Source organism: Myotis daubentonii, chromosome 7 (assembly GCF_963259705.1).
Source record: "Myotis daubentonii chromosome 7, mMyoDau2.1, whole genome shotgun sequence".
NCBI classification, from domain to species: domain Eukaryota; kingdom Metazoa; phylum Chordata; class Mammalia; order Chiroptera; family Vespertilionidae; genus Myotis; species Myotis daubentonii.
The window spans coordinates 62,806,966-62,833,680 of record NC_081846.1 but is presented as its reverse complement, the minus strand read 5'-3'; the positions used below and the strand labels follow the sequence as shown (position 1 = coordinate 62,833,680).

Here is a 26,715-nt window from a genome sequence, read left to right as displayed (position 1 = left end):
CTGAGGGAACCCACAGCAAGTGTTAGAGCGTCTGGCTGGGCGTGAGCCCGAGAGGAAAGCAGAGCCCACGGCAGCGGGAGGGGTACCTCGGACACCAGGTGGCTGACAGCCTTTGCCAGGAGGATCTGAGGAGTGTCGGGCACAGCGTGGCAGCTTCCTCTCTCCTTGACATGTTTCTCTTTGTATTTCAGCTGCGGGGGTGAAGGGAGTGTTGTTAGCTCCTCTGGGTCTCCTGCATATTTTTATTAAGCTCCCAGGTCACCAGAAAGAGCTGGGGGAACAGCATGGTTGACACGGGGGGAACATGAAACTCAACACAAGACATGATGTTTGGAAATCTTGGGAAATATGCGGTCATGATTTTCTTTATGTCTTGCAAGTGAGGTTAGATTTTAATAATAATCAAAATGGGGCTTGAGATGAATCTTTATACATATAGCCTAGTTCAAAGCACTTTCAAATATGTCATTTTCCCCTCTCCCTCCCCTCCCCCCTCCCCCCGGCCCCCAAAAGTCCGGGCAGCGCTGAATGGGCGCCCACAAACGTGAATTAGTTTCCCTATGGAACCCAGCCGGGCCTCAGATTCCTGATTCTTGCTGTGTGAGTTCTCTCCTGGTGCGAGAGTGGTCAAGACAGTCAGCGGGCTTTAATACCTTCCCGCTGTTGCCGCCCTGCTCTGCCATGCCAGGTCCTAATCCGGGACCCACACCCACAGCAGCAGCCCTGGTCCTTTCCTGGTGTCCCTGGGGAGACGGCTGTGAGTGGGGTTAGGTGTCATGGATGGGACGGGTACTCACGTCACTTTCTATTAAGGAATTCCTCAGGGCCAGCACCATGTCTTTGTCATCGGTGACGGACAGCTTGCAACCCTTGAGGAACTCTCGGTCCAGCTTGTATTCAAACTGTCACAGAAGAAAGGCAGAGGAAGATGGGAAAGGGGGACAGGCACAGGAGAAAGCCAACCTTTGATCAAACCCGTAAGGAGGCCGCCTCTTGAAGAGGGTTTGCTACAGAATGGGGGCAGAGGCCTCCTGGCCCCTCACTTCCTGCTGAGCTCCTCCTTCCCAACCCTGAGGCCAAGGGCAAGCCCCCCGAAGCCTGCTCGCCTCCAGCCCCACCCCAGCCTCGCTCAGGACTCCAAACCATCCGTGTGTGGGCCTAGCTGTGGGAGCCAGGCTCTGAGGCCAGGTCTGCTTCCTGAGCCGGCCTTCTACTCCCACAACCCCTGTCCTCGGATCTCGAATGGGCTAGGCTAGCACCCTCGATGGTGGTTATCATGACTAATTATTGCTTTTCTGTCTCAGGCGTGTCTCTTCTCTCTCACATCGCTTTGCTGCAGGGAGGACTTGGCGGCCTGGAGGAAGTCCGGTCGGTCAGGGATCCACCTCCAGTGGGCTTTGTTGGCTTCGTACAGCTTCTTGTAGTCCAGCTGTTTTTAACAAGAGGAAAACAAGTCACATCAGTCAGGGGGCTGAGTTCCCAACCACACGCATGGCACAGAGGGACTCGGCTGGCATTTTCACATGCAACAAATGGTGGTTCTTTATGCCAGAGAGAGCCCCAGTTAAAATTTCTCTACAATTTCTGCAGCTGGTCAGCCACTCAAGAGGGCTTCTCGTGGGACCCTTTGGTCCCAATAGGGGCTAAAATGTTTAAAGGCCTCTGGGGGAAAAGATTCTACAATCTTTCCAGCCCTGCCAGTGTAGCTTAGTCATCTTTAGAGCACTTGACCACTTTTAACTTCTAACTAAATTCAGGCTTAATTAAAATAATATTAAACATTTTTGTAAATTCTTTTGCACCAGGCACTTTTCTAAGTGCTTTATAATTATTAGCTTATTTAATCTTTGTAAAAACTGTATGCAGTCGGCAGCTGAGGAACTGCCTAGAAGGGTTAGTAACCTGCCCAAGGTGAGACAGCTAGTGAAAGGTGCCTTTCCCCACATCCATCCTGCTTCCCATCCCTCAGGACATCTGTAAGTCACCTGCCAGCCCCTACAGGCATTTCAGTTTGCTGGCCCTAACAAACCTTATGTTCTCTCTGGCACTAGTGGGCGCTAGTTGGGTTATAATGGTTTCAATATATATATTTTAAAGCTGACACTCATCTAAATGCACAAAAATGTTTCTGTGGTTGAGGCTGTAAGATGCCCCTCTACAAAGAAATGAGTCAGCGCAGGGAGATCTGAGCAGAAGAAGGCTTAGGCCATCTCCTGACAGCACCAAGTGGTTAAATTTGTTTTTGTCCATAAAGAACAGGCTCTAGGGTTTGGGGCAGGAGGAGAATACGGAGAGTGGAGGGAATGAAAGATACTGAGATAATTTCTAAAATGCAACTCTCATTTCAGAATTAAGTCTCATATTTCTCAGCCACCTAGCACCAAGGCTGAGTGGGTGTAATGACTGTGGCACAGGATGGCCACCCTTGCTCTTCCCCATTGACCTCTGTGAGAACCAGAGGCAGCATGTAGATTTCAGCATCCTTATGCACACTCCTGGCACCTAACTCTTGATCTGGACTCAGTTGCGGGAAGAGATGTAAGAGACCCCATGTCCTGCAGAAGCTGATGAAGCCCCCGTTCGGCTAGGGGAAGTTTACGGAACTTACGTTGGTGTTGACTTTGTAGGCGTCCTTGGCTGCTTTGATATGAACAGCATCTGGCTTAATGGTGCAGTTGGACTTGTTTCTTTGGTAAACTTCTTTGTATTTCAGCTGTAGGAGGCAACACAATGACCAGGTTAACTTTTGATAGTAGTCTACTAAGATACTTAAAAAAATAAGAAGTTAAAACCATGATTATAGTACACACTGCTCCTTAGGGCAGAATGAATCTGTGGGTAGAAAGGTTGTGGCCATGCAGACATGTACGTTCCTGTCTCAGATCTTAAAACCAGCTCCCAGGACACACTGAGCGTGCTCACTAGTGTCACTTATGTCCCCTGAGGTTGTGCTGGAAGGGCCAGCTGCACAGCTTTCCCTGTATGTTCTCCCTTTTCCAAATCAGAAAATTCCAAGTTCAGAACATCTTGAAAACTGCTGATGGAAGCGTAGCGCCTCCCACCCAGATGGAATGAGTCTTGTACCCCCTCCTTCTGTACCCGCCACAGTTCCAGCTGTTATCACCTCATGTCATAATTATTTGCTTAACTGTCCATTCTTTCCATTAAGCTGAACTCCTCCAAGGGCAAAGACTGTGTGTCATTCATCATCTGTTTCTAGTGTCAGGCACATTTGTTCCTGGTGTCAGGCACAAAGAAACCCAATAAATATTTGATGAATGAGTGAACGGATGGATGGATGGATGCAGTCATCACTATCATCACCGCTGGAGCCACATCTGGCCAGTTTGGGCATAGGAGGGTCTGGATGGGAGGGAGAGTGTCAGGGAAGGCTTAGTCTCAGGGCCCAACGGGTAGTTTCCCCATCCTGGGCCCAGGTTTTCTAGCTTCACCCAATTCTGCTCCTCGTAAATTTCAGGGCCCTGGAGCCTCACTTGGGTTTTCTCACTAATTGTTGCTGAGGGATCCCAGGTGTTAAAGTGGTTAAATCTGAAGTGAAACTGTTCTAAGGAAGTCTGGTAGCATTACTAAATTTGCTTGATCACAATTTTCTGCACTCCACCACACACAAAAATCAATATCTCCAGGGGAAAGGCCTGGAAATCCATATTTTTCATCCATATCTCAGGTGATTGTTAGAATCAGAAAATGTGGGAGAATGGACACCGAAATGCTTCATTTTTCTACAGTGAAAGGGGAGGGCTGCTCTGCATGAAGAATTGACCTGACAGATGCTTATGAATACCCGGTGTCCATGTTTGAAGTGCCAAAACTTAGTTTAACATGAAAAATATGAAAAAAATTTTAATACATTTCTGCCTTCATAAACGGTGCATGAATGTATTTAACATTTTTTCATGGCAGCTCAGGGCCAGCATTGTGAACACATTTATTCATCTATCAGGGAATTCCTGACCACCAGCTGAGGTCAAGGCTATGGGTAAGGATGCATGTACTCCACAGCTGCCTTTAATATTCTCTCTGGTGCCATGTAGCCACGAAGTTCCTTAATTTTTTTTAAAAACAAACAATCATGATAGTTTTCAACCACAGAATCTATCTATATATCTGGAAATTTATGAATACAGTTTCTTCTTAAATTCAGGATATTTGAATTTAATGGCTACCTTGTTCTTCTTAGTCAAGATAAAGTGTATAGAGTATTCATAGCATTTATGGCATATTGCATTTGTCAAAATGGTCTCTACAACATCCCTGCCCCCCCCCCTTTCTACAATGTAACCCTGCCATTTATTCATCCATAGAGGTGGCATCTATCTCTTCACCCATTGAATCTGGGTATCCACTGTGCCCAATAAAATACAGCAGAAGTGTCTCTTGTCAGTTCTAGGAATAGCCCTTAACTGGTCTGGAAGCTTCTATTCCACCTCTTGGAACCCACCAACTGTGCTGTGAGATGTCCAAACCACACGGGGGTGGGGGATGGGGGAGCTGTCTATGCAACAGCAGAGCTCCAGCCCAGATCATCATCAACGACCAGCCATGTGAGTGAGCCTTCTTGAGGTGCTGGCCCACCTGAGCCTCAGCTGTCTGCCAACAGCATGTGGGATAGAAGATCCACTCGGCTGTGCCCACTCAGCTCACAGAATCACGAGGGGGGAAAATGATTGTTGTTTTAAGCTGCTAAGTTTCAGGGAGATTGTTACACAGAAATAGATAACGGAACCAGGGTTTGTTAGATCACATGAGAGAGGCCAAGCTGAGAGGGCCCGCGGAGCCATTCTGATACTTACATCACTGACTTCATCTTTGACCTTCCGGACATGCAGCAACATGGGCGTGTCGTGGATTGTGGTGTAGCCTCTGGGCTTGGCCTTGTTGTATTCCAATTTGTAAAGTATCTAAAGGAGATGAAAACGCAGAAAGAGACAGTGTTATCCATCTCCATGCCCAGTGCGATGTAATGTGACATTATAAGTGCAAAGGGCTTTTGTGAGTGTCTGTAGAGGTGAGTGAATTCTATAAATTCAGCAGGCCCTGGTGCTTCTGAAATGGGGTGTCTCCCAATTTGGTTGGAATCGTTCTTTATTGTAAAAGTTCTGAGCGTAGCAGGACATTTGGCACCCCTGCCTCACTCCCACTGAATGGCAGAAGAGTCTTCTGGACATTGTGACAGTCTAGAATACCCTCCACATTTGCAAATGCCTCCTGAGTTTGAGAATCTGTTCAGTGTTTCTTGTACTTACATCACTGATTTGTTTGTTGACTTTTGTAGTACGCAGGTGTTCCGGAGTGTCCACAATTGAGGTAAATTTGTCCTTAGATTTTTCATACTTTTTCCTGTACTTGATCTGAATTGTGGAATAGAAGACCAAGTTAACTCTAAGCAGTGGAAGAGAGGGCTTTAAGGAATCTAATGTTCCCCTTGAGAGAGTTCCCACAGCAAATAGTAGGATTATTATACAAGCCACAGATGTGGGGGAATGGGGTCATGCTTTTTCTTTAAATCCTAATTGAAAATGTTTAATATAAATCTGTACTTGATAGCAAGCTTGCAATGGAGTGAGAAAATAACAGCAATAAGTGATAATCCCATACATTTTGTACATGCAGAAACTGAGGCCCAGATGGGGTAAGAGACTAAACTAAGGGTACATGTAGAGTGAATCTCAGAGCCAGGACTAGACCCTTAATCTCTGGACTCTGACAAGTAATGATTCACTCACAATACAGGGTGGGGCAAAAAGTAGGTTTATAGTTCATATAGAAAATAATACCATAATTAGATGTACAGCTGTGAGTATGGAAGATAATACAATAATGAATAAATACTAATATAAGAATAAACTGTGTTTCCCATACTACTGTAACCCTACTTTTGCCCGATCCTGTATGCTGCATCGAATATGTATCACCTCTTAAGATATGTTTCCATATCAAAGATGCAATAGATGTAAAATAAAAAAACAAGTATATAGAGTTTAAAGTATTTATCATTTTAGAAAAGACATTCATTTTTGTAATTTTCAAGTCATGCTTTTTTTCATGTACATAAGCTGTTTCAAACAGCACAGATACAGAGAGCACAGCAACATCTCATGCAAAACTATTTGATGATCATATCAGGACAAAAAAAAAGTGGCAGGCCAATAGGATATTCCTAGGGAGACCTCATTCCCCTCATTTCGTATGCTGATGATGTCACACTAAAGTGATAAAACAAGTTCCTAATACAAAAGATTGATTAAAACTTTTTTGGTATGGGGACAATGGCATTTTATTAACATTGTATTTGGTAGTTCAGCAATCATCACCATTTTTTGCTGCTTCAAATTTACCTTTCAGCATATGATGGAAAGGCGGTGGTGGTGCGCTTCTACTGACCTTGTGGGAAGGTAATGTTATCAGCAACGCTGTTAACAAGTATGCAAGAGGACAGAAGTGCCGGAAATAACCTAGCAGATTCAGTATCAAACTCAAGAGGGGCCATGACTATGTACAATTGTAAAAGAGCTGTACTGTAATCCTCATCTGTCCTAAATGATACACTTGTAGTGATCATTGAACAATGGCCAAAATTAGATAAAAAAACTAAATATTCAGACCTTTTAAATGCTGTTGAATCTATTTAATATACCCAGTCTCTTAGGAATCTATTTGGGGAGGGGGCAAATATTGAAAAATATCAATGAATGTTATACCAATTTGGAAATAAAGTTTAGAAAAGTTGCAGCTAATCTTACTAGGAGTTCCCTAGGTGTCAGATGATATACAGATGGCGTCATCACAGTGGCGGCCACATCCAGTGTTCATTTACCAGGAATGAACATTTATGCAGCTTTATCATGTGAAACCATGGGCAGGGGGCAGGGAAAGGAAGTCAAGGAAAGCATAAAGATGAATGCCCCCAAGACTTCTTCCCATCACATCCGAAATTACCTGGCTCCACATGTATGTGTTGTAGAGGGCAGTCAACATATCTGGACGCAGAATTTCATTACATCCTCGTTTCAGAAGCATCTTGGCACTAGATTTATATTTTCTCTGTTCATGCAAAGAGCAGTGAAGCACAAGAGAGACTTAAGAACATGGCTCTATATCCCCATCACCTCTGAGTGAAGAGATGTAGGCAGACACACTTTATGTGCTCACATATACGTGTGGGTGAAGACACCGAATATATTACAATGCCAAGCAGAGTGACTACAACACCTGCAGTTGACCATCCATCATCCTTGTGAATGGGGAATGAATGGCATAGGAAATGCCTTACAGGAAAAAGGACATCATTGGAGTAGGAAAATATGGCAGGGAGTTTTGTTTTCTTTCCTTCCATGAATTTGCTTTTTTGTTTTTGGTTTTGCAACTCAATTTGCAATTTACAACTGCAGGCTAAAAACAGGGCTTCCAGAGGAATAAAGGGTGGAAAGACCCAGCTTTCCTTTTCCTCTTCACTGCAGCACATGTGAGCACATAGAGCATGGACTGGCACACTCAAAGAGCTCATGGGCTCTTTGGGTGGCTAGACAGATACTGTGAAACAGAACATCCCAATATCATAGGCAGAACCTATGACATCCTTGCAGCAGACAGGACAACATCTCATGAGAAACCTGGAGCACAGTCCTGCCTGGGCTGGCCAACCAGCCCCATCACAGTACCTGACTGAGCTGGTCGCCTGCGATCTTAGCCAGCAGATGTCTAGGCTCATCGACTACCAGGTGGTATTTATCTTTCCGCTGGTGATAATCAGCTCTGTATTTTTTCTGCTCGGACATCAGATCAAATTATAGCAAGAATACAACCTCAAGGCTACACAGATACGTCCCCAGATAAACACTCCAGAGGACCAGAAATATCTCATTTTGGGAGGTGGGCGCCCAAAGCATCCGGGATAAACACAGGGAGGCAAAGAGAGTTAAGTGAGGGAAGACTGCCTGGAGAGGGCTGGGGCTTGGGATAGAGCGGATTTATGACACTAAATTGGAGTACCTTGTGCCTAAACAGTTTCCATCTCAACATAGGATGCCATTGGTAATGTTAGGATTTATGGCACCTTACATTGTATTTAAAATAAGGCATGAAAACCTACAGGTCTACAATCTAAGACTGTGAGAATCAAAAGTAATATTCATGAAAAATTCTAATAGTCTTCTAATGCTAGTTAGTTTATTTAATTATAAAAGAGACCTAGAAATCCTTTGTGAGTGTGAAAAATAGAAATAAAATATATCGAGACTGTATTCTAGGAATTTACTAACAGTAATTCTTCAGAGTTGTTCCACCTGGAAATCTACTGAAAATGAACAAAATCAAATTAAAAAGGGGGAAAAAGTCATATATTGAAAAAATATACCATTGGTTACATTTCCATTTTTAGATACATTTTACTAATTTTCTAACATTGTTCATGAATTCATGTAAATCTGTGGAATGTCCAAAGATAGGAAATTAAATATAAAACCATCCAAACATTTAAGTTAATCAATAGCTTGGTTACTTCAGTCATTTTAAGCTAAATTTAACTTAAATTATTACAAAGATAGTTCCAGGAAAGACTAGGTAGAAAATAAAAGAATATTTTGGGGACAAATGGCTACTTCTCTGCACCGATATATGAGTAAACAATGGCAATACAATTGAATGCCAAATCACAACAATCCTTTTAAGGGTGGCTTTTCCAACCACTGCCATTTCTGTGCCATGGTAGAGATGCTAAATTAAACTTGAACTTCTGTGTCTCCCAATTCTACACAGTATCCTGTTTTAGGGAGTTCAGCTGATAGTCAGCAAAATCCTTTACCTCCTTGCTGTCATCACCCAAAAGGCTGTGCTGCCCTGTGCTAGCGGGAACTGAGTGGTGATGGCTGTGGGGCCCTCCCACCACTCGGCGTATCCCTTCACTTGGTCTTGTCCATGCTTTTGGCAGAGCCCATCAGAGGGTGACTTTATAAGAGTCTTTCCAGATCTTTATCTTGAATCAACACTTAGAAAGGCTTTTCTGTCATTTTACTTATTGGGTTGTAATCAAATAAGTCTATAGACTTCGGAAGGAACTGCATAGGGTTAATTGGGTCAGGTCATACATACCTCATTCATCAACTGAGTTGCATACTTGAAATGCCTATTGATTGGACAATCGGCTTCATACTTGAAATTTGACTTTGTCCTTTCAAATATCTCCTTATACTTATACTAGAGAAAACAGAATGTGGTTAATTGATAGCAGGCTGTGATTATCTTAAGAATGAGACATACCTTTTAGTTTATCATACAATTTTGATAATTTCCTCATAGAGTTAACAAGTAATTACTAAATGCTTACTCTGTCTCCCAAGGCAATGAAGGGTATATCCACCTGGATTTCTTGAAAACTCACTCCAAAATATATTTTTTACTGAATGGATGAAAAACAGATCTATTTTCCAAATTAGGCAAAAATCCAAATCAGTTCCTATGTATTATAGTGATTATTATTTTTATTTTGAAGGTATTACCATATGCAGTTCAAAGCAGTTTTTAGTCCATTAGTTTGAAATAGTTTTTTGGTAATTAATCAGATAATCATAATATTTTAGGGCAGAGATGGGCTAACATTTAGATCATCACCTATTTTTTAATGACCCCATGAACTAAGAGGTTTTTTTAAAAAAATAATTTAAAATAATTGTAAACAAAGAATGCATGACAGAATGAATGTGGCCCACAAAGTCTACAGTATTAACTATCTGGCTGGTTTCAGAAAAGTTTGCTGACTACTATTTTAGAATTCAAAGGAAGCTAATCCAACAGCTTTATTTTGGAAATAGGAAAATGAGGCCATAAAAAACAGTTATTTGCCTCGAGTCACACAACTGTGTGGATTCAAATAATCCCACTTTAATCCAGACGTGGTTCAGTGGTTGAGCATCTATGAACCAGGAGGTCCAGGTTCGATTCCTGATCAGGGCACATGCTCAGGTTGTGGGCTCAATCCCCAGTGTGGGGCACGCAGGAGGCAGCCAATCAATGATTCTATCTCATTATTGATGTTTCTACCTCTTCCCACTCCCTTCCTCTCGGAAATCAGTAAAAATATATTGTTAAAAAATAATCCCACTTTATATCCCACCATGTCAACTCTAATAGGGTGAATTACCCAGAGACATATTAATAGGGAGGGAATTCTGGCAGAGATATGAGTTGGTCTGAAATGACCACTTATCAAAGTCAAATAAATGAAATAACTAAATGATGACTATAGTCAATGAGGTCAGTACTAAAAAAATTTGAGATATGCCATTTTAGCAGAGCCCATCAGATGGTGGACAGTTCTGTATGTACTCCAACTACAGGGACTAGAAGTGAAGATCAGGGAGGAAATATGAAAAAGCTATATACTTAATGTTAATTCTCTCTGTGAGCACTGAAATACGTTAAATGGATGTGGACACTATCCTTGAGGAGATATACCTTGCTGTAGAGAGTCTTGTTCTGTTCAGCCAGAGTGAAGTCGGGGGTATCATAGGCATAGCAACCAATTCCTTTAAGCCAGGTCAAATCTTCTTTGTATTTTACCTGGGAGAAGAACATCATCAAAGAGTTTTAAGAACCTATCTCCAAATAGCAGTAGGTTAGGATTGATACAAGTGGAACAAATAAAAGCTCTGACCACTGAGACATATAGGATAATAACATATTAAAACAATTATTTAAGAGAAGTTTCCAATAATACTTTTTTCTGCTTATATTCCCGTATATTATATTATATATGGGAATTTTTACTTTTAATACTAATTAAAACAATTAAAATGTGACAGGTGTACTTTCCTAGAGATTATATGGTGAACTTGGGAGATGTATTTTCCTATAAAAAACTGACATTTCTTTCTAAGTGAGCATCGTTACCTGTCTTGATTGCTTCATGAAGTTGTCTCTTCAATTGACCAAAAGTAGGTTATTGCTTAGATGAAGTATATCACTTCCAAACATGTAATATGATATAATGCATTTGGAAGAAAAATTAGGTTTATAAATTGGAATATATTTTTTCTCTCCTAAGTTGAAGTTCACTCATTTATCAACGAGTTTTATGATTTAAACATCCATGCATGAGAACCAACATTGAGTCACGGGTTTAATCGGTTTTAGTGCAGTGTTTGATTCCCTAAGTCACATGGACATATTAATTTATACGTGAAAATGGAAGACTTGAAGACTCACATCACTGACTGCATCCCTGACTGCCTGGTGGTGGAAATGCTCTGGGCTATCAGGAATGGACCTCCAGATTCCCAGCTGGCTCATGTAGTTCTCCTTGTATTTCACCTGTGGGAAAAACACAAAGTCAGGTATAACATCTGATCCAAAATTAATACAAAAAAAGTCTACTTATTTCCAGAGAGTATTAAGGAAGGGAGGATACTTTTTTGTTTGTTTGTTTTTTAATCCTCACCCAAGGATATTTTTCCATTGATTTTTAGAGAGAGTGGAAGAGAGAAAGAGAAATATCGATGTGGGAGAAGCACATTGATTGGTTGCCTCCTGCATGAGCCCCAACGAAGGCCTAGGCTGGGGAGAAGCCTGCAACCGAGGTATGTGCCCTTGACCAGAATTGAACCCAGGACCCTTTAATCTACAGGCTGATGCTTTATCCACGGAGGCAAACCGGCTAGGGCAAGGGAGGACTCTTTTTAAAACTGATGGTGGCTCACTGAGCCTCATGCAAGTAGACATATGGAGGGACGTACTTTACTGATGTCATCTGTGACTCGGCGATGGTACACAATGTCCAGAGCATCCTTCACGGTGTGGTATTTCCCTTTGGTCTTTTCAAATGTTTCTTTGTAGCGTAGCTGGAAGGAGAAAACACACATGGATTATGAAAAACTACCGAGTTAAATAATTGAAGGCTTTTAAGCTTGAGGTTTCTCTCAGGTTTTCCCATGAATAAATTTAGGAGAGATTTAAAAACTGATCTCACATCCTGGAAGAGAAAAAGGACATGAGGAGGAACCTAATAAAATCTGAATAAAGCATAGAGTTTAGTGAGTAATGTATCAATATGGACTCATTGGTGGTGACAAATGTATGACCGTAATGTAAGGTGTTAACAACAGGGGAAACTAGGTGTAGTCTAATTTAATTATCACAATTCTTATCCTCATTCCCACATCAGAAAACAGTCTCAGAAAAAAATAGGTAAGGTATACAGAGGCAATCAGCAGGCAAATGACAGTATCAGGATTTGAAAGCATGTTTGGCTGACTCCAAGAACATGCCTTTATAGGCAAGTAATTAGTTGTCAAGTATCCCCTAGGAAATGCTACCAAAGACTCACAAGAAAGGGCCACCTTTTTCCTAGAAGAGCAATGAGAAGAGTCATAGGCTTTTGGCATTACTCCTAGCTACTACTTTGCCTAACTGGTATTGTTTGTGCTTACTTTTTTTTTTTTTTTTAAGTTTTTGGATGTGGTTTTCTTTTTTTCCTGCTCCATGTATGGGGCAGAACCTTGAACTATGGATATGACTAATCTTTTCTGTTTCTTAGGTACCTCAACCCCCCGCTGTCCCTACCACAGCAGAAGAAAGAAGGAAGGGATGCATACATCACTGGCGTTCCAGTAAGCCTTCTTGGCTCTGATGAGGACTGGTGTGTCTGGGATTGGGGTGTACTTGTCCTTCATCTTTTCATACTGAGTCTTGTACTTGTTCTAAGAAATAGAGATAGAAGGGAGAGACAAAGTTAAGTTCAAGTGTTTTCATCCCTCACAACCCGCAACCATGTCACAGATCCACCCCAGGGGCACAGTGTATTATGCTCATTAGGAGAATGGCTCCGCCTCCTGTTCTTGATGCTCCTGAGCACCATTTATAGTCATGAGCTCTCCTATCAGAGGCAGCAGGTGAAGGATTTAGCGAGCATTTTTTTTCTCTAGCCCAGTGCCTCAGTGCCAAATTCCCAGCTCACCTCGCTGACCAGGTCCTTCACGTCTTTGGCATGCTTCAAGGCTGTGGTCTGGTTTCCAGCGTGATGATGGGGTCTCTCTTTGGTGGCAAGTTCAACATATAGATACTAAATAATCAGAATAGGGATCAGATGTTATAGAGATAAAACATTTTTTTATTTAGCATTTAGTCTTCTCTATTTAACAGGCATGTACCTGATGTCCTGTTTTTTTGTTATATGTGTTCTGTTCATTTGTTTCTATGTCTCACATCTGGAAACACATATTTGCACTCCAATTCTCTAATAATCTTATTGCGGAGTACAGTTTAATCTAAATCCATATAATACAGAAGGCAGATAGAAGAATAAGAGGATTCTGACAGAGCCTTCAACATATTTTTTAAAATATATTTTTATTGATTTTAGAGAGGAGCATCAGTGATGAGAGAGAATCATTGATTGGCTGCCTCCCGCAAAGCCCCCTACTGGGGATTGAGCCTGCAACCCAGGCATGTGCCCTTGGCAGGAATCGAGCCCGGGACCCTTCAGCCCGAAGGCCAACGCTCTATCCACTGAGCCAAACCAGCTAGGGCCTTCAACGTATTTTTTATCCATTTTTGCCCGAATGCATGAATTGTAATTTCATTTGTCTGTGGAAAATAAATAGGTTCTATAGAATAAGTCAAGCAATTTATTTTCACTCCCTGGAGTCCACAGACTCCTCATCCAATAACAAAAGTTGAATAGAGCTTGGAAAAGGAGACATGGCATTTACCTGCTCATGTAAAACAAACCATGGTTCGGATGGCCCAGGCAAGCACTGCCTCTTGGAATTAATAGGCACGCAATTGCATCAAGGACAACCACGTGTGAGCGGCTGCTGCTGACAGGAGTGGTCAGACCCCACAACCGCCCCCGCGATGCCAGCGTGGCAGGGTACGAACCTTCCTTTGCTGACTTTACCTGACTCTGAAGCTTCTGCCCTCGCTTGGCTCTTAGAAGGTCAGGTGTATCGGGAACTGACGTGAAGATGGACTTCTGCTTCTTGCCTTTAGCTCTGTACACCAGCTGGACACAAAACAGTCATCAGCATCACTTCTGCTCCGTGGACACGTTCTCTGCAGATGCCTTTATTACTTACTTCATGGAAGAAGCAGGGGCCCTCCCACTGCAACAAGCTCAGTTTCCTCCCGATAAACCAATATTTTATTTTCCTCCCTGGGCTTCCTTTACTTTTTCTCTCTTTTATCAAAATACACTCTGTAGCTTGTCCAAGATTCACGCCTCCTGCTGTGATCCTGGTTTCTTCTTACTTGTCCCTTCTAGGACCCAGTTCCAACATTATCCCTTCCCGTCCATGACCTTCAACCCTCCAGTTTTCCCAGCCCTCTCCCTTCATCTGCAAACAGACTCAAGTCCCTCCCTTCATTTTCCAGCCTCTACCACTGACCTTGTTCCTCTTTTTTACAGCCAAGCAGACTATGCGTTTTTCCCCCCTTCTCAAACAGCTTAATAGCAAATAAACAAAGGAAGGTACCACACTTGGCAGATACAAAATGACTTTTTGTCCGTGTGTCTGTGCAATTAAAACGGATTTAGGTTCCCCATTGGGACAAAAGGAAAAACACACACAAAAAGGGGATTCCTTTTAAACGCATACTCCCTTGCTCCAAACTTGTAACATTTTTTTCTTCTTTTTGAATCCATTACACAAATTCTGTGATCAGGTCAGAAAAGCGACAAGGGCTCTTCCTGCCCGTTTTTTAAAAACCCATTAAAGTAAAGTCCATAATTTTCTACATAGTACAATGTTCTTTTTCTTTCTTTTGCTTAATTTCCCAAGGCGACAGTTCGGCTTCCCCCCATCACTCCAATGAAGTCACTCTCAATAAGATGATAAAAAACTTTACAATGGCCAAATCCAAGAATGCTTCTCTGTAGCAACTGAAACCCTGAGCAGTTTTATTCCCGAGCACTCTCCTCTCTCCTCTGCCTTCCATTCCACCACTCTCCCTCCGGGAGCAGCTTCCTTTTGTGGTTCTGCCCTCCCCCAGGCTGCTATTCGCTGAAGTCAAGGGTTGACCCTCAGTGCCAGGAGGACAGATGAAAATGAGGGGCACTCAAATACACTGAAGTAGTTTGGAATTTATTGAGCGGGAATAGAGCAGGTCGCCAGTGAAGACTTTTCAAATGACACTACCACAATTAGGGTTCCTGGTAGCAGGAATTAAAGAGAGACATTTGAAATAAATTCATTTGGAAACTACAGTAATAGTGTAAATCAGAGGGACTTTCCAATCTATAAAATCATGAAAACTCTCAGCAGTCCTGGTCCTACGTAGAGCAAATATCAATATCCTCATTTTATTAAAATGGGACAAAAGTAAACTGAGGCAAAGTGAGATCAATTGACTTGCTTAGACGTGGTGGCGACTCTGTAATTAAGGCAGAAGGGAGATCTTTGCCTCGTGTAGTTGCCTGAAAAATGCTCACTAGAGGCACACATCCCTGGTGGTGACCTCCTTACCTCACTCAGGTGTGTCTTCAGTTCTTGCACTGTTCTGTACTCCGGAGTGTCAAGCACCACTTTGTATTTGTCTCTCATCTTCCTTGCATTATCAGTGTACAAGTAATTAGACTGAAAACCAAAAACAGAAGGAAAATATAAGTTGAGTTATCATTCAAGGAACTGCTTGTCATGGTCACACATTGTTTTTCAAATGGCTGACATGTGCAAGTCAAGCTGAGCCTCCCTGTGCCCTGGAGGCCTTCGCAGGCAGGGACAAAACAATTGTCATCTACCTAAGCTCATTAGCTTTGTGAGGAGTCATGGTCATGACTTGCTCAAGTGGGCTCATGTCAAATTTCCCCTTAAAAGTGGCTGTAGGCAGATGTTCTGCCCAGCTCCGTGAAGCCGCGCAGGGGCAGCCACGTGGTGTGAAGATGGGCGGGCACTCACCCAGAGCTTACGCAGGTGCCGGGAACGGACCATGTCGGGAGTGTCCATCAGGAAGCAGCCCATTCCCTTCAGGATCTGCAAATCCTCTTTGTATTTAATCTGCGTGATAAAAAAAGAAATACAGCTGGTCGGGAGCAAATATAAATCAAGAATAAATAAGACAGAGTAGTGAAGCTTTATTTTTAATGATATAGCTTTCATTTTGATTCAACACATCCACCTTGTACTCTTAGTCTGTTTGCACGCAAGTAAATCACAGATTTTGAAATTTAAATCTCTAGCCCTGATCTGAGGAGAGGACACAGCTATTATTTTATGACTGCATTGACGGGAGAAGGGCTTCGATGGAATAAAGTGGTCTTTTAGGAGAAGGAAACGTCCAGGGAAGAAAAAGGAACAAATGGCAGCAGGAAGTTGCTTAAGGGGGTGGGAGCAGGGATGAGCAGGAGAAAGATACTAAACATGAGCTGAAACAGAGGCCACTTAGAGAGTGAAGAGTTGGTAATAATTCAGGGTTGCATGAAGAATGGCGGCCAGCGATTCTTGCATTCCCCAAGTGGTCCCCTTACTACTGTTCCTAAAGCTGGTAAAATGTGGGGTCCTGCTTCCACACTATTTCACCTCCAAGGTGTACATTCAGTTTAGAGGTACTTAGTGGAAAAGACCACTGATCGGCTTAAATGCTGAAAGAAGCCATCCTCTTCATAACAGTCTTCCAGAAAGACCCCAAGAGATGCTTACGTCACTGGTGATGTCTCCCACGTAACGGCAATGGAGCACTTGGGGTGTGTATGGCAGCGAGATCATGTGACCCTGCATCTTGAAGAAGTCTGATTTGTAGATCAGCTAAAGGAGAAAGTGTCCAGAAAAACACATGTTAGTGACTGAATGGCTAAAAGTCACCCCTGAGTTCCCTGGCCTGTCTTCTCTCCTAAAATAATACCCACCTCACTGACAGCTTCTTGTGTCTTCTTGACTTGGCGGAGTTCAGGTGTGTCAGGGGTTGTGTGGATCTTGTCTTTGAGTTTGTGGTACAGTTGCCGATACAGCCTCTAATTTGGAAGAAACACCATTTCAGGTGGTCAATGTGGGATACTGACTGATCAATAAGCAAATATCAATATTTTCTCCACAGAATTCGCATTCACAGTACCTCACTGGTAACATTGTTGATCCTCCGGACATTGACAAACGGAACATCATTGGGGCCAAGTGTATACCCATTTGCCTTGAGGTGTTCATAAACTTCCTTGTACTTGAACTGCAAAAGCAAAGTCAGAGTGAGATTGCTGATGGGCAAACAAAGAGCAGGGTTACATTTCTCAAACCAAAAAGAGCTGTCACGTTCATTTGAAAATTAGTCTCTAAGCATTAAGTATAAGGAAAAGTCATTGACTAAATTTTAATAATAATCAGAGTCTTGAAAATTATTTTGTTGGCTAGTAAAGCCAGATCCAGAAAGGAATAAAATTCAAGGCTGCCTAGATGAAATCTGTTTGTATACAGTTATGCAAAGTGAAAAAAACCCCTATGTTTTTAGCTGCAATATGACTGGCAAATTAGGAAATGCAAAGAAAAAATAAGAGACTAAAGACTGATGGATGGCTTTACAGATTGATATTGGATTCTCACTGGCCAGCAGATTTGATACACAGAACTCCGAAGGGCAACATGGAAGGGAGAGTTTATTCTCCAGCTGACGGCTCATTTATGGGTCTGGTTTGAAGCCACAGTCACTGGGATAGACTAAACTTCCCTGGGCTTTGTCCTTTGGGTAAATGGTATGAAGTCCCAACCAGGTACTTTTGAAAAGTGGAGAAGGTGGGTGCCTGCGCTAACTCCAGGGCAAGCTACAGGTAGTGAGAAGCTATCCTCTGAGCTGTCTATGAAATGGCACAGAGGGTAAATAGTGAGGCAAGTACCAGGGCCAGCAGCCCGGCAAAAAGTTCTTTCTATTCAAAGAAATATACAGGGATGTTATATCTTTTTCTTTTTTCTTAAATATATTTTTATTGTTTTCAGAGAGGAAGGGAGAGGGAGAAAGAGATAGAAACATCAATGATGAGAGAGAATTATTGATCGGCTGCCTCCTGCACACCCCCTACTTGGGATTGAGCCCACAACAGGAGCATATGCCCTTGACTGGAATTGAACCCAGGACCCTTCAGTTCACAGGCTGACGCCCTATCTACTGAGCCAAACTGGCTAGGCTGTTACATCTTTTTCAATGACACACTCCAGAAGGAAGACAATACTACTGCCACACATCAGTAGTGAAGGTATGATTTAAATTTCCAGTACGTGGCTTGGGATTGTCCAGGATGCTCTGTGCTAAGGCTAGCAGGAGTAGAAGCATTGGGGAAACCATGATCCCTGAGCCAAGGTAACTGAATCACGCAGATGTAATCCCACGGGAGTCCTATGCTAACGCACTGGACTATGCAGACACTGCTGACCTAAAGGAGCCAGCCAGTTCACAGCACCCTTGGGAAAGGTGCTGTCTCCCCTGCTCTGCTCCTATCATCATATCATGTTGAACCTTCAGGGTGGGACTAGGGGGATGAGAACAGGCTAGTAATGAATATTAGTGCCCCCTCTCACTTCAGACCCCATCTCAATGAAGAGGCGAGCACTCACATAACTGCTCATGTACTGGGTGTCCTTGGAGTGTTTGAAGTGCGGCGTGTCTACCGGAAGCCTGTATCCAGTAGGCAGGGAGCGCTTGCCCGCGTCTCGGTACAGATTCTGCCGAATGAGAAGGATGGGTTAAAGGACATCTACATGTAATAACTGATCTAAGTTAAACAAGTCACATCCTGCTCATGTTAGGTTTTCAATTAGATACTTAAAGTACTATGCTTACTGAATTACTTTCAGAAAGAAATTGAATAAGCTCTAAGAGGCAATTAATCAAATTACTCTTATTGTTTTTTAAAAAGAGAGCAATGAATGTAGAGGCTTATAGAAATTAATTCTTTTATGCTTCTGAACATATGCCCAGTTGACTGCATGGTAACTAGCAAGAATTTGGGTTAAGTAGAGAAAACAGTCTACCAAGTGCCACCTCTGTTCTTCACCACACTTTCAGGTAATACTCAAGTTGTCACAAATCTTGAAGACAGTCATAATTATAAAGCACATCTTTGGAATCTTATCTCTCCCCCCACCCCCCGCCCCCAAACACAGCATTGATGTCAGACTATGAAGGGAGCAGGATGCTCATATTCCTGGCAGAAGGCGGAAGGGGTTTCTGTGCCCTTAAATAGTCTGTCTCTCATAGGAACTATAGGAGTAAGAACAGGATTTAAAATATTAAAAACCAATTTACTGCTAACAGTTAACATAGAGAGTAGCAATGAAGGCTGAGACCAAAGGTGCACCATCGGGTAACACAGAATAGAGATCTTATACGTGGAGTGGAGTCCACATTCCTTCTTGTCTGAGTTTCACAACAGCAATTTCTAGCTTTATCTCTTATTGTTAATAATCCTTTATGATCATATGCCTTGTCTTTGTCATCTTGGTTTTAAGCTTTTTGAGAGCAGAAATAGTAGAATGGCCCTCTTCTTTGTAACTTGTAAACATGGCTCCAAAAATGCCCGTTGCATGCTTAGAAAGATCTGGCCAGCCAAGAAGGAAGGCAGGCTATGCACTGTTTTTTGTTTTTTCGTAACTCATGTGAATGGACAGTATGTACAGTACGGAACAGCATTTACAATGTACAAGGCCAGGCTGAGAAGATGCCCACGCTGAGGTGCTTCAACAGAGGCCAATGACCGGCCTTTGTAAGCTGCATCCGGGACACCTGCCAGGCACTTTGTAGCGTTTTCACAGCTCACCTCACTCTGGAGCTTGTATGCGTGAAGAGCCCGGTCCAGATCCACGGTTTTTGTAGTTGGAGCCACTTTGCCTCTGACACTGTGCACGTAGTCGTAGTGGTAGACAGCCTGGTGCAGAGAGAAGCAGAGTGCGCTGATTCAGACTCTGGCAGCATTGTTAGAAAGAAGCAACGTAAAAGGAAACCCAAGTATCTCTCTCTCTCTCTCTCTCTCTCTCTCTCTCTCTCTAAAGGATGGGTAGCCTGCGTCCCTTTGCCTAAAGAATTCTGTCTGATATGTTATTGTGCCTTATCCAATAAGATCAGAGCCAGGGTGTGGCCCCAGACTGAGAAATAAGCGGAAGAGTTGGCTCAGGCATTAGAAGAGAAGAGTGGCCATTTTGGCACTCCAAGTTCAAAAACAATAGGTCTCAGTGTTCTAAGTCACTGGTGGGATAGTTTTATTTATTAACCTGTGGGGTTAATAAAGAAAAAACAGCATCGAGCTTGTTCTTCCTGCTCTATAGCAGGCACTGTAGTGGGTGCTTTTCATTCATTTTCTCATTGTACGGGTAAGGATGCTGAGACTTGGAGGACTAAGTGCTTTTCCTAAACCTCATTGATTGGTAGAGGCTGGACTCCCACCACACCTCTAATTTCAGAGCCTGCTTCCTTCTCATTAGTTTGCTCTAACTTATTAGAAGATCTAGTCAGTGACACATAAACTTGCTCTTGATACAAGGATACAAAAAGCAATTTTGGAAGCTTTAAAACAACAAGCATTGTATAGATTTAGATGACTTAAAACTCCCCCCCCTCCCAGGGAGTTACCTGAACACATCAGGTCTTAGGAAACAAGAGCAGAATCTTTTTTTATTTTTCAACTACAGTTCACATTCAATATTATTTTATACTAGTTTCTGGGGAAGAGCAGAATCTTAAGTACTTTCTTTCCCAGTGAGAAGAAGCCAGGCACTGCCCGCCCAGTCTTTGTGTTTGCCACTTCTGCTTGAATGGTGGCCCTGTCTTTATCACTGGCCACAGTAACATCCCCGATGGGCACTTACGTCACTTATTTGTTTCCTGCTTTGGACAGCCTGGACGTAGACTGGAGTATCCATGACCAAATTGTAGTCATTCCTTGTTTTCTTCACATGAGCTTGGTACTTGATCTGCCGAGAGGAAGAAAATAAGCCTGTCTTAGACCATTCATTATATTGGAGATTGCTGGTTTTCACAGCAGTTTTGGTTGTTTTTTTAACTCCTGGCATTTACATTCACCAGCATTTATTCAATAGACCAGGGTGTGTTTGAAGTTTATGACAATCAGTGCAATCAATGCTAGGAGGTCTGACAATTGCTCTTCTGGGAATATTTGTTTTCTTACTGACATCTTGAATACAGTATTGATTTTCCTAGGAAATCCTCTCTTTGCCAATAGATCCTGTCTATAGCATCACAAACTCCTAATAAATTATATTTTCCTATAATGACAATTATGTGCTCATTAATATATTCAAAATAGCCCAAAAGGTAGAGAGAAGAGCCACAGGCCCCTTATCCTCCACAGAACGATGGGATAGCTCAACTGCATTGTTGAATAGGAATGCCATATGCACTCCCGAGAAATGGTTGCTTTCTATGGCTTAGCATCTTTCTCTAGCTCAGCCATCCTCACAATCACTTAAGACACAGCTGGTCTGTGACAATGTTCATAGTTTACATACTCTCACCTTGACTCTAGGCTATGAACAGAAGAAAACACATAAAAAACAACAACAACAAAATCAAGGCAAACTCACATCATTGCGCAGATCATAAGCGTGCTTGGCATGGAGAATTTCAGGAGTGTCCCAGACATAGCAACCAATGCCTTTCAACCAGTTGAGGTCATCCTTGTACACAATCTACAGAATTGAAACAGATGAAGGGGATTGGCAAAATAAAATTTGATCATAATTTTAACCCCAAAGACACGGGCACCCTCTGGACCGAGATTGATTTTGTGGACTGAGAAGCAAAAGGCATTATGCAGCGAGGCCAAGCGGGCCATGGAAACATTGGCACACAGAGCCCTGCTTCCAGGGATACCTTTGAGTTCCAATGGGACCCATGGGTATATAGGAAAGCAGTATTAGGAGGAGGCTGGGTATATAGGAAAGCAATACTGGGAGGAGGCTGAGGTAAAGAAGTGGGTGAGTATGCTTTTCTTTAGGTTGGGCAGGAGGGGCCAGGAGGGTGGGCCTTCATGAGCAATGGGCTTACGTCGCTGATCTGATCTGTGACTTTCCTGACATGACTGTTGACTTGCAAGTCGGGGTGGCAAATCCATTCATGGAGGTGTAGGCGGTAATCAATTTCACTGACTTTCTTCTGAGAATCCTTAGCAGTAACCATCTCTACCATGTCGGGCACAATGTTGATTTTCATCTTGTTCTTTTCATAAACGGACTTGTACAGGCGCTGTGAAGTTAAAACACACATAAACTTGCTCTTGATACAAGGATACAAAAAGCAATTTTGGAAGCTTTAAAACAACAAGCATCGTATAGACTTAGATCACTTACAACTCCACCCCAGGGAGTTACCTGAACACATCAGGTCTTAGGAAACAAGAGCAGAATCTTTTTTTAAAAAATTTTTCAACTACAGTTCACATTCAATATTATTTTATATTAGTTTCAGGCCAAGAACAGAATCTTAAGTACTTTCTTTCCCAGTGAGAAAAAGCCAGGCACTGCCCAGTCTCTGTGTTTGCCACTTCTGCTTGACATGCCACTGACACAGAAAATGGTGCACAGAATCATGGCAATATGTGACCTTCTTATATGCCTTCTTATACACTTCTTACACACCTGAGAAGTCACAGTGACCAGCTCACAGCAATCAGTTGGGGGAAGGGCAGGGACTGGAATTTCCTGACACTTTCTACAGATTCGTGAGGGCTGGAGATGCAGCTGGGGCTGAAATAGCCCCGAGCTCCTCCATATATACACAGTCAGAGCCATATGCACTGTTTAATAGAAACGGTTCTGATTTACAATAGACAACTCTATTACTTGGCTTCAGTTTGAAGTCGGCCTTTGAGCTTACTTACATCAATGTTATATTTGCCAACTCTGAGGCATCGCGCTGTATTTGGGTCATCGTCAACACTTCTTGGTAAAGTATAAAGAGCTTTGAACTTTTCATATTCTTCCCGGTATTTGATCTATAGAGATAAACCACAAAGAAAGAAACAGTTTGGGAGAGTAATGGATCCACTTTGTCATAAGAGCATGAGACTGAATAGGAAGATCTCATCCTTGAGATCCAGCCAACATGGGGTCACCACTTCTGCGAGTCCCTTTCCTCATCTGTGCATGGTCATACCTGCCCAGGTTTCCTGAGGCTTAATTCAGACTATATCTGAAAGTACTTTCTAAACTGTAGAGAGCTATACAATTGTAGTTACTGTTTGTAATACTTCTATGCCAATGCTAGTACTGCTGCTATAACTAACTCATTTAAAAGTTAGTTGTAATTTTATGTAAAAGATTATGTAATTTTAAAAAAATCTCTTGCCCTGGCCGGTGTGGCTCAGCTGGTTGAGCGTCATCCCATGCACCAAAAGGCCGCCAGTTTGATTCCCAGTCAGGGCACATGCCCGGGTTGTGGGCTCAATCCCCAGTAGGGGGCGTGCAGGAGGCAGGTGATGGATGTTTCTTCTCTCTCATTGATGTTTTTCTCTCTCCCTTCCTCCATCTTTCTTAAATCAATAAAAACATATAAAATAAGCTCTTTTGTAATAATGGCTTTGTTTTTCTTAATCATAAGTGAGAGGAAAGATGTGTTCAGGAATTTCTTTGTTTTTAATAACTGACAAACCTGATGCTTAAGAGACACAATCTTTGAGTTTTACTTTGTACAAGGGTTTCCAAAGATACAGTGCAATTACCTTCTACAGAAAAACCAACTTTTAGTCTGTTTGTATTGCCTATTAACTAAAGCTGCATGATTTCCTGAACTAGGAGGTAAGGCCCTACAGAGATTAAGATATATAATCTCCTAGCACACAATAAAATAGCAGTTCTCTCACAGCTCAGAACCCCACATCTCAGTGCAAAAATAGGAGACAGGAGTATTTGTATTAGAATTCTTGTGAATCTCTTCCTTGACTAGAAACCAATCAAAATTCCCATCAGAATTTTTTAGAACATTAGTTCACATGTTCCTTACATCTAACCCATTCCGCAATTATAAAGAAGGTAGTATTCAAAGGCACCTTTAAGAAAAAACAAAAAAACTGCTGTTGGAATCCTTCTTTAAAAGGGTTAATTTCTCAGTGTCCCACCTTATTCCAAGAACAAGTTGCCAAGACTCCTGCCTCTGTGACTTTTTCTATGACAAAAATAAATAAACGAATGAATAAGCTTCTGCTAAGTTTTCTAAACTACTATCTACAAGCTTCTCTTCCGAAATGAAAAGTTTGCTCCTTTGGGCTAGTCTGTTTGCAGTGTTCCAAATAACTGGGGCTTGGAAAAATCATTTGTATTAGTTTTTCTCTAGGTAAGAATGAAAGGAATTTCATTATTATATAACAAAGGCTTTTAAAAAAAATTATGCATCTCTAGGTCCATTAGAGGGTAGTGAATCAACTTAATAAGTCACTAGCATTTTAAATGAATAGAATAGAATTGAAATGATCAGAGTGCATTGTCTTTAGTGTAGCAGTAAACATTTATGTCCGAAGGAACTCACATAAACTTTAGATGTGTGTGTGTGAGAGAGAGAGAGAGCGCGGGAGGAGGTGGGGGGGGGGGGGAGGGAGAGAGAGAGAGGGAGAGAGAATGTGTGTTGACTTGCAATATAAAATGAATTCCTTACTACGGGTCTTGAAAAAAGTTTTGAGAAATACTGGTCTAAAATGTTACATAAAATGTTCACAATTAAGGGGTAAACGTTTCTAAAGAGGTAAAGTTCCTGAAAGAGAACTGGGTTTATTGGAACTGCAATGAAGGTTACAGGAAATTTTATAATAAAAGGTTTTACTTAAGAACATTTTAGGCATAAAGGGTTAAAGGTCACAAAACTTATATTTAAACAGCCCACGTGATTTAGAATTTTTTTTACAATCATGTCTATACCTAAGAAAAGTTATGCTTTAAAAAAGTAGAATTTCAAAAGATTTAAACTTTTTTTATATTTCATGGTTATGAAGATAATTATTTACTTTTTAAATCATTTATTCTAGGATGGTGTAATGACTAGTTAGTTATACCATTCACTGGTTTATTTTTGTACTACAGCCTACATAATTCTATTGGACAAAAGCCTATTCTGTATGGTATATTATATCTTCTGTCTATCCCCACTTTTGGCTGAAACAGTATACCTGCCATGTCATTTGCGGGCAACCAGCCTAAAAGGCCACAGCTGTTCCTTAATACAGGTGTTTGTGATTCTCTCTAGACTTCAGGGCCCTTGAGAAGAAGAAATAAGTGCCCAGCGTCTGTGATGGCTGAGCGCCTGGAATTAGTTGCTGGTGGCAAACTCCTATGGAAGTGCTGGGAATACTTCTGGGCAGCATGTGTTTCAGCCAAAAAGATCCTAGGAGAGGTGAGCGGGGAGGGCAGGGAGTGGGTGGCAAGGCTGTCACATTTGCCCTGGACTTACATTGCTGGCCAGATCCTTCTGGTTCTTGGCGTGTGTCAGGGACATGGTGCTGGAAGGCAGGATGTAGCTGGTGGCTTTCACCTTCTCCCAGGCCTCCTTGTACAGGTTCTGTGGGGGTTAAAAACCTTCTTGTGAATGTGGAAAAATACATTCTGGTTAGCTTCTTTCCCTGTTTCTGTCCTCAGACGCCCTAACAACCTCCAGATCTTCTCACTCTGGAGGATCCAAGTGCCCCTAAGTGAATAACTGGTTTAATGCCACGACCGTAATTTCGTAGCCCATTATTTTGTTTCTACCACAGTACTTATCACAGTTTGAGAGCTACCAGAGTTTTTGATGCCATATTCATTCCCCATAGGTCTAAGAATTTCTGGAAGGTGAAAACCACTAACATTAAAACACACACACACACTCACACACACACACACACACACACACACACACATTTACCCTCCCCTACTTTTATGTAGCTAGTGGGAACTCAAAATACATTTGTTTCCACTCCTACATATTTATTTATCCAGGGGAAATGTAAACTTATGTACACACAAAAACCTATATGCACATGTATTATAGCAGCTTTATTCATAATTTGCAAAATCTGGAAACAATTCTAATTCCTTTAACAGTGAATGGATAAACAAACTGTGGGACATTCATGCAATGGAATACCATTCTGCAATAAAAAATAAACTATTGATTTATGCAGCAATGTGCATAACACATAAAGTCATTTTGCCAAGAGAAGAAAGCCAGGCCAAATGGGTACATACTATATATTCCATTCACAAGACATTCTGGAAAAGTTAAACTTTAGGGATTGCAAACATCTCTGTGGATGCCAGGTGAGAAGAGAGGGGCAACAAAAGAGAAATTTGGAAGGGATACAGAATTTTTATGTGTCTGGACTGTGGTGGTGAACACATGACTTTGTGTTTATCAAAAGCCACAGTACTATATACCTCAAATAGTAAAATTTACAAACAAAGAATGAGGAAGGGGGACTAAAATGGAATAAAAACTGTAACAAATAAATCTAACTGTATTATATAATGGGTAACAAGACTACGGTGGCGGAAGTGGGGAAGAAAACAACTAATTTAGGTTATTTTGGAAAATGATATTTTGACAAGGAATAGATTGAGAAATGATCAGATTAGAGGAGACTAAGGAGGCATAAAAACTAAATACAAAGTGAGGTCCTGGATTGTATCTTAAAAAGAAAAGTTACATTAATGGAAAAACTGGTGAAATCTAGAAAAAGTCTGTAACATGCTAACAATGATAATTTCTTAGTTTTGATCATTGTACTACAGAGAAAAAAACTATGTAAAA

The 26,715-nt window shown here is 41.9% G+C and overlaps 1 protein-coding gene across 36 annotated transcripts in view; it reads right to left on the bottom strand.

Annotated features, from left to right (window-relative positions):
- NEB (nebulin) overlaps positions 1-26,715 on the bottom strand; it is a 192,582-nt gene that overhangs the window by 35,273 nt on the left and 130,594 nt on the right. For 33 of the 36 annotated variants that reach the window (XM_059704463.1, XM_059704462.1, XM_059704468.1 and 30 more), the window contains 26 exons: positions 25,381-25,488; positions 22,823-22,936; positions 21,991-22,188; positions 21,528-21,632; positions 20,793-20,897; positions 19,748-19,855; positions 18,546-18,653; positions 17,062-17,169; positions 16,856-16,960; positions 16,650-16,754; positions 15,909-16,007; positions 15,477-15,587; positions 13,913-14,017; positions 12,971-13,075; positions 12,609-12,713; positions 11,751-11,855; positions 11,224-11,328; positions 10,474-10,578; positions 9,112-9,216; positions 6,961-7,065; positions 5,268-5,372; positions 4,815-4,922; positions 2,609-2,713; positions 1,325-1,429; positions 798-902; positions 87-191 (listed from right to left, as the gene is read on the bottom strand). In XM_059704463.1, coding sequence (XP_059560446.1) covers positions 87-191; positions 798-902; positions 1,325-1,429; positions 2,609-2,713; positions 4,815-4,922; positions 5,268-5,372; positions 6,961-7,065; positions 9,112-9,216; positions 10,474-10,578; positions 11,224-11,328; positions 11,751-11,855; positions 12,609-12,713; positions 12,971-13,075; positions 13,913-14,017; positions 15,477-15,587; positions 15,909-16,007; positions 16,650-16,754; positions 16,856-16,960; positions 17,062-17,169; positions 18,546-18,653; positions 19,748-19,855; positions 20,793-20,897; positions 21,528-21,632; positions 21,991-22,188; positions 22,823-22,936; positions 25,381-25,488 — 2,847 coding nt within the window. Of the gene's footprint in view, positions 1-86; positions 192-797; positions 903-1,324; positions 1,430-2,608; positions 2,714-4,814; positions 4,923-5,267; positions 5,373-6,960; positions 7,066-7,682; positions 7,788-9,111; positions 9,217-10,473; positions 10,579-11,223; positions 11,329-11,750; positions 11,856-12,608; positions 12,714-12,970; positions 13,076-13,912; positions 14,018-15,476; positions 15,588-15,908; positions 16,008-16,649; positions 16,755-16,855; positions 16,961-17,061; positions 17,170-18,545; positions 18,654-19,747; positions 19,856-20,792; positions 20,898-21,527; positions 21,633-21,990; positions 22,189-22,822; positions 22,937-25,380; positions 25,489-26,715 lie in introns of all 36 variants that reach the window. The other 3 variants (XM_059704461.1, XM_059704470.1, XM_059704498.1) reach the window with 1 other exon arrangement.